Consider the following 6950-nt stretch of genomic DNA (forward strand, 5'->3'; position numbering starts at 1 on the left):
GATCATGGGCCCCCTGTGTCCCTGTCTACACTCAAGTCACACCACCACAGAGGGAAATAACTGGAACCGGGCTTTTGTGGCTCTCATTGCAGCAGCTAGACTAGGATACTGTATATTGAGTGCAGCGAGAGCCACAAAAGATTGGTTTTAGTTATTTCCCCATCCCACTGGTTTAATCACCTGCTCTATCCCTCTATCCACACTTGATTCCCTCCTGTTGGGGGACTGTAGGTGTGAAAACACAGGGCTAGGATTTCCCCCTTTTCAAGCCAAACCTGCCCACTTTAGTGGTGCATTTTGTAGTATACACTAAAGGATTGACCTCGGGCACCTACAAGCACTGCGGTGAACAGTGGGTGTGACTAAATTAAATTTACAGATGGGAGGGTCTTATGGAGCATAGTTAAACAAAACCCAGCTTACCCGTACCTATATAATGTGCTTTGATTGCTGTGCCACAAGCAAGAGTGCCACAGACACATATAAACTAGAGATGAGCGAATCGAACTTGGCAAAGTGGAATTCGTTTCGAATATTAGGAAAAATTCGATTCGCGCCGAATCCGAAAATTAGCAAACTTCGGATGCGCGAATCGAATTTTCCCCGATCGGCCGATTTTCATCCCTTCTACAGCCGGCAAAAAGTGTCCCTGCAGAGAGCTCCGCTATTTCTGACAGTTCTCTGACAGTTCCTTCACATTTACAGCGGTTGAAACATTGTATCTATTTGTTTCCATTTAGGATACAGATGTTTTTATTCGGAAACAAATAGATACAATGTTTCAACCGCTGTAAATGTGAAGGAACTGTCAGAGAACTGTCAGAAATAGCGGAGCTCTCTGCAGATACACTTTTTGCTGTACTGGAATTCTTCTTATTTTCATCCTACTTCTTCATCCTCATCCTCATCCTCTTCTTCATCTTCTTCTTCTTCTTCTTCATCCTCATCCTCTTCTTCTTCTTCTTCTTCTTCTTCTTCATCCTCATCCTCTTCTTCTTCTTCTTCTTCTTCCTCCTCATCCTCATCCTCTTCTTCTTCTTCATCCTCATCTTCTTCTTCTTCATCCTCTTCTTCTTCTTCTTCTTCTTCTTCATCCTCATCCTCTTCTTCTTCTTCTTCTTCTTCCTCATCCTCTTCTTCTTCTTCTTCATCCTCATCCTCTTCTTCTTCTTCTTCTTCTTCTTCCTCATCCTCTTCTTCTTCTTCTTCTTCTTCTTCTTCTTCATCCTCATCCTCTTCTTCTTCTTCTTCTTCTTCTTCTTCATCCTCATCTTCTTCTTCTTCTTCTTCTTCTTCTTCTTCTTCTTCTTCTTCATCCTCATCCTCTTCTTCTTCTTCTTCTTCTTCTTCTTCTTCTTCTTCATCCTCATCCTCTTCCTCTTCTTCTTCTTCTTCTTCTTCTTCTTCTTCCTCATCCTCATCCTCATCCTCTTCTTCTTCTTCTTCTTCTTCTTCTTCTTCTTCCTCATCCTCATCCTCTTCTTCTTCATTCTCATCCTCATCCTCTTCTTCTTCTTCTTCATCCTCATCCTCATCCTCTTCTTCTTCTTCTTCTTCTTCATTCTCATCCTCATCCTCTTCTTCTTCTTCTTCTTCTGCTTCTTCATCCTCATCTTCTTCTTCTTCTTCATCCTCATCCTCTTCTTCTTCTTCTTCTTCTTCTTCATCCTCATCCTCTTCTTCTTCAATTGAAGCTGCTTCTGCTCCGCCACTCTGCCATTGGGCTCTTGATAGTCGTCTCCCCACACTGCTGCTGGGGGGACTTTTTAACATAGGCCTCTGTATGGCCTTCAATTTAAGCTGCTTACGCTTCGCCACTCTGCCATGGGCCCCTGTACCGCCTCCTCTTGCTGCTGCCAGGCCCGTAATCTGTCATGGGCCCCTGTACCGCCTCCTCATGCTGCTGCCAGGTCCAGAGTGTGTCATGGGTCCCTGTACGGCCTCCCATTGCTGCTGTCTCCATCGCCACACTCTGCCATGTGCCACTTTCAGGTCTCCTCACACTGCTGGTGGGTTCCATTTTGTCATAGGGTGCTGTATGGCCTCCCATTGCTGCTGCCTCCACCGCCACACTGTGGCTCCACACTCTGGTTTTGGCCCCGTGACTGCCCAAATGAGTGAAGTGTGCGGTGATTCTAAGATCGACGGCACTCATCTGCATGTCATACTGACTGACAGTATTATTTCTCTTCCCCAGCAGACTCCAAGGGCATTTAAATTAAAGGTACAGTGTTCTGCACTAATATAAAGGCTCTCTGAAGCCTAGAAACCCTTTTAATAAGTTAAATTCGCAGCGAATAAATTCGCATCGAATCGAATTTATTCCGCAAATTCGGCGAATCAGCCGAATCGAATTTTTGAATAATTTGCTCATCTCTAATATAAACCTCAGCACAATCAAAAATAAAAAAAGAGACTCTTCCACTACATATGATTTTGTGCACACTGAAAATAGAAAGCTAATGCTTTATTTCAGCCTATCTTAAAGAAGAACTTCATTAAAATAGTCAGGGACTGCTGAGCAACCAGCAACTGCTGACACAATGAACACTTTGGAGAGAAGTATACAATGTACAATATAGTGTATATAGTGCAGGAGTCTGTAAGTCAGAATGCAGAGGACTGAGGTGTGCAATGCACAGAGTGCAAGGGTCAGGAGTATGTAATGCACAGAGTTCTGCAGTCAGTGTCAGGTTTAGGAGTGTGATGGATTTGGTAAAATATCTATTTCATTTCATATTGAATATATATACACTTTTTTATACACATTTTTTACATATTTAATTTTATACTTTAATACTATTTCTATCCACATATTTATAAATGTTTAGCATGAATATATATGTTGTGTGAATATTTTCTGCCTGCTGGGCTTTGTGGTACTTTAAGAAATCCTTGCTTAAGAAATGTTTGCTCACAGGCACAGACCCCGTCCCACGATGTTATTTGGAAGACAAAAGAATGTTTTCTTTCTATAAGATAAGACGGAAGAAGATCACACCTATACCATGACGGAGATTGTTTTCGTGTAAAGTGACCAATCAAAGACTAATATAATGCTTACTCTGTTCTCACGTGATGTTTGCATCATTTTTCATATATAAACTCACGGTTTCATTTCAATAAATTAGAGAGAAGTTTTCACAGACCAAACGTGTCAGTGTGAGTTTCTTTATGTGCATTCCAGAAGCTGGCCAGCATCATAAATTAGGACAGGAACAGATAAGCACTGGACAATTCAGTCCTCAACTAACTCAGGAGTACATAAAGCACAGAGAGCAGGGTCAGGAGTATGTAATGCACGCTAGAGGTCAGGAGTACACAAGAAAAAGTGTGCAGGAGTGAAGGTTGTGTAACACACAGTGTAGGGGGTGAGAGAGCCCAAAATGTTCCCCTCAAGAAATACTCTTCCCCATTTTACCCTTTCAGCAAAGTTCCCACTCCTTTCACCATTTTGTTACCCATCTCTGGACTGTTTCTATCTTATCAATATCTTTTTGTAAGTGAGGTCTCCAGAACTGGACACAGTATTGGAAATGAGGTCTAACTAAAGATCTATATAGAGGAATCAGGACCTCCTTCCTCCTGCTTGTGACCCCTCTAGTGATATAAAGATCTTTAGTGAGGAATCAGAACCTCCTTCCTCCTGCTGGTGACCCCTCTAGTGATATAAAGATCTGTATAGAGGAATCAGAACCTCCTTCCTCCTGCTGGTGACCCCTCTAGTGATATAAAGATCTGTATAGAGGAATCAGGACCTTCTTCCTCCTGCTGGTGACCCCTCTAGTGATATAAAGATCTATATAGAGAGATCAGGACCTCCTTCCTCCTGCTGGTGACCCCCTCTAGTGATATAAAGATCTATATAGAGGAATCAGGACCTCCTTTCTCCTGCCGGTGACCCCTCCAGTGATATAAAGATCTATATAGAGGAATCAGGACCTCATTCCTCCTGCTGGTGACCCCTCTAGTGATATAAAGATCTATATAGGCGGAATCAGGACCTCCTTCCTCCTGCTGGTGACCCCTCTAGTGATGCATCCTAGAGTTCTAAACACTTTCCTCACTGCCTGGTCACACTGTTTGCTCATTTTGCAATCATCTGAAATAAGTACCTCCAAATCCTTTTCCACTGTAGTGCTGGCCAACATTGTACTCCCAATGTTGTACTCTCTCAAAGGATTCTGTTTCCTTTGGTCAAGCAACACTCTTCCCCATTTTACCCTTTCAGCAAAGTTCCCACTCCTTTCACCATTTTGTTACCCGTCTCTGGACTGTTTCTATCTTATTAATATCTTTTTGTAAGTGACGTCTCCAGAACTGGACACAGTATTCTAAATGAGGTCTAACTAAAGATCTTTATAGAGGAATCAGGACCTACTTCCTCCTGCTGGTGACCCCTCTAGTGATATAAAGATCTATATAGAGGAATCAGGACCTCCTTCCTCCTGCTGGTGACCCCTCTAGTGATATAAAGATCTATATAGAGGATATTCGCTTTCCCCACTGCCTGGTCACAGTGTTTGCTCATTTTGCAGTCATCTGAAATAAGTGCCCCCAAAGGCTTTTCCACTGTATTACTGGCCAACACTGTACCCCCAATGTTGTACTCTCTCAAGGGATTCTGTTTCCCTAGGTGCATTATTTTACATTTAGAAACATTAAACTGCAGTTTCCACTTCTTTGACCAATCTTCCAGCAGTGCCAAATCATGTTCCATGTTACAGACACCTCCAGGCAGAGGCGTATATACTGCAAGCGGCAATTTACAGGGGTGAGGAGCCGCCCCCAGACAGAAGGGACACACGTGGGTGTGAGCAGCAGGTCCACCATCAGCTGTAGCAGGGTGTTAGGTGTGTAGTTCTCATATCCCTTGCAGGCAGTAGAGGAAATTTGTGCAGCACTCCAATCCCTAGGCTAACAGGATTGGGAGAAAGATAGTACTTGTTGTAGCATCATCATCACCAGACAGAAGCTCATAAGAGAAGACAATGTGCCTTGAAGTATCTGAAATATTTAATACCTTCCCAGCCAGCTCATAAGCCCCCAAGCCTGCTGATTGGCACTATAATAAACACCTATAACTCAGCATGACACTTCTCTAACACACCCGGATGGGGCAAGCTCATGCAGCAAGTGACTGAGACAGTACAGTCCATACATAGAGAACACTAACAGGCACACTCCAACAGGCTCAACTACAACCCTCTGTTTCCTACAAAATCCCCAAAAAGATAAAAAGAAATTTAGAAGAATAACACATCTTTACAATGGTAAGACTGCTGCTAAAAAAATAAAAAATAATTTTATTCTTTTGTTTGGCCAACAATTTTATGCAGTTTGCATACAATTCTTTCTCTGAGAGCTTTGGTCCTTATCCCGTAGATCAGAGGGTTTGCAGAAGTAATTATGCCGGTAGCGATCAAAGGTATGATAACATCAACTTTGGTTGACATAGAACCTGTGGTTAGACTGTACCTGAAATTTAGGAACAAGAGGGTGAAAATATAAGTGGAGAAGGCCAACATGTGGGTCATCAATGTACGCAGAGCTTTCTGGGAGGATTCTGCAGAGAGTTTCAGACAGATGACTACTGTTCTTATGTAACAGTACATTATTACAAGCAAGCAGCCAATCAAATTGAACAAGGTCAAAGTAGTTCTATAGATGACATTAATTGTTATATCGTTACAAACAAGCGGTTGTAGAGACATGCTCTCACAATAGACGTTGTTAACATTTACCCCACAAAATGTCAGTCTTAATACCAACAATGTACTCACTGTTACTATCACCACATTGTAAACATATATGACAAGTGATATTGTTTGAGTTGTGTAGTTGGTCATCAGAGTGTGATATCTCAGAGGGTGGCCTACAGCCAGATATCGATCATATGCCAATATTGTAAAAGTAAATATTTCGTAAGTTCCATAAATATCAATACAGAAAGATTGACAGAGACATCCTGCAAGTGAGATGGTTGAGCATCCAGAAAACAAGTCAATGGCCAGCTTGGGAAAATATGCTGCGTTCCCCGACATCACATTGATAACCATGATGCATATTAAGATGTACATAGGCTCATGCAAGCTTTTCTCTGTCCAGGTTACATAGACAATCATAGAAGTCATAAACAATGTGACTGAAAATAATGCAAGAGCAAAAACTGCACACACATATCGAAATGAATCAAGTTCAATAAGTCCCACCAGAACAAAGTTGGTCACAGAGACATTTTTCACAGACGAGTTCATGGCTTGGAATTATGGCTTGCAAAATCAACAATTCCTAAAAATATTCTATTCAATCTGAATACTTTAAATTGAAATGCATCAATCATAGAGGCCCTGTGGATATTAGTGCGACATTCATCGCATTGCTTTTCTCTTGAATTCAGTTGGGCTTTTATAGGTTTACAGGTTTCATAAAGCTATCCCTCACTATTTAAATTTAGAAACTATTGCAATCGCTGCATCCAAGTCTTCCCAGTGGACCACAGTTGTTACAACTGCCGCTGATGGACTAATTAGTGTCAGAAATGTTATGAAGTAATGCAGAATAATTTAACAAGCTTTCCAAATGAGAGATAAACATGCAAAAAGAAAACATGAAAAGAGAAACTTTGAATTAAAAATTGAATATTTGCATAGTAATAGTGTAAAACACATCTCTAATCTTGTGTATGTTATTGATGGTTCAGTTAGGCACAATCATAAGAGATAAGATAAGTCAGGGTATGATAAGATAACATTCGATAAGATTAGACAAATCTAGATGTTTTGTCATTGCAAAAATAAATTCACAATGAAAGTTCTATCCTACTCCTCATTTTAAACAAACCACAAAAAACTTAAAACAATACATCACACACTGATGCACAATACATAAATCAAATCAATACCTAGAATACTAAAATATTCCTTTCTAAAAATAAGAACACCAATAAC

The 6950-nt window shown here is 41.1% G+C and overlaps 1 protein-coding gene across 1 annotated transcript; it reads right to left on the minus strand.

Annotated features, from left to right (window-relative positions):
• Positions 1-5306: 5306 nt before the first annotated feature.
• LOC149428496 (olfactory receptor 5AP2-like) lies at positions 5307-6125 on the minus strand. Its single transcript, XM_089667333.1, has one exon. The coding sequence runs from the start codon at positions 6123-6125 to the stop codon at positions 5307-5309; it is 819 nt and encodes a 272-aa protein (XP_089523459.1).
• Between the last annotated feature and the right edge of the window lie 825 nt (positions 6126-6950).

Source organism: Staurois parvus, unplaced genomic scaffold, assembly GCF_062004578.1.
Source record: "Staurois parvus isolate SC_StPar_1 unplaced genomic scaffold, SC_StPar_1.0 ptg003190l, whole genome shotgun sequence".
In the NCBI taxonomy this organism is placed as follows: Eukaryota; Metazoa; Chordata; class Amphibia; order Anura; family Ranidae; genus Staurois; species Staurois parvus.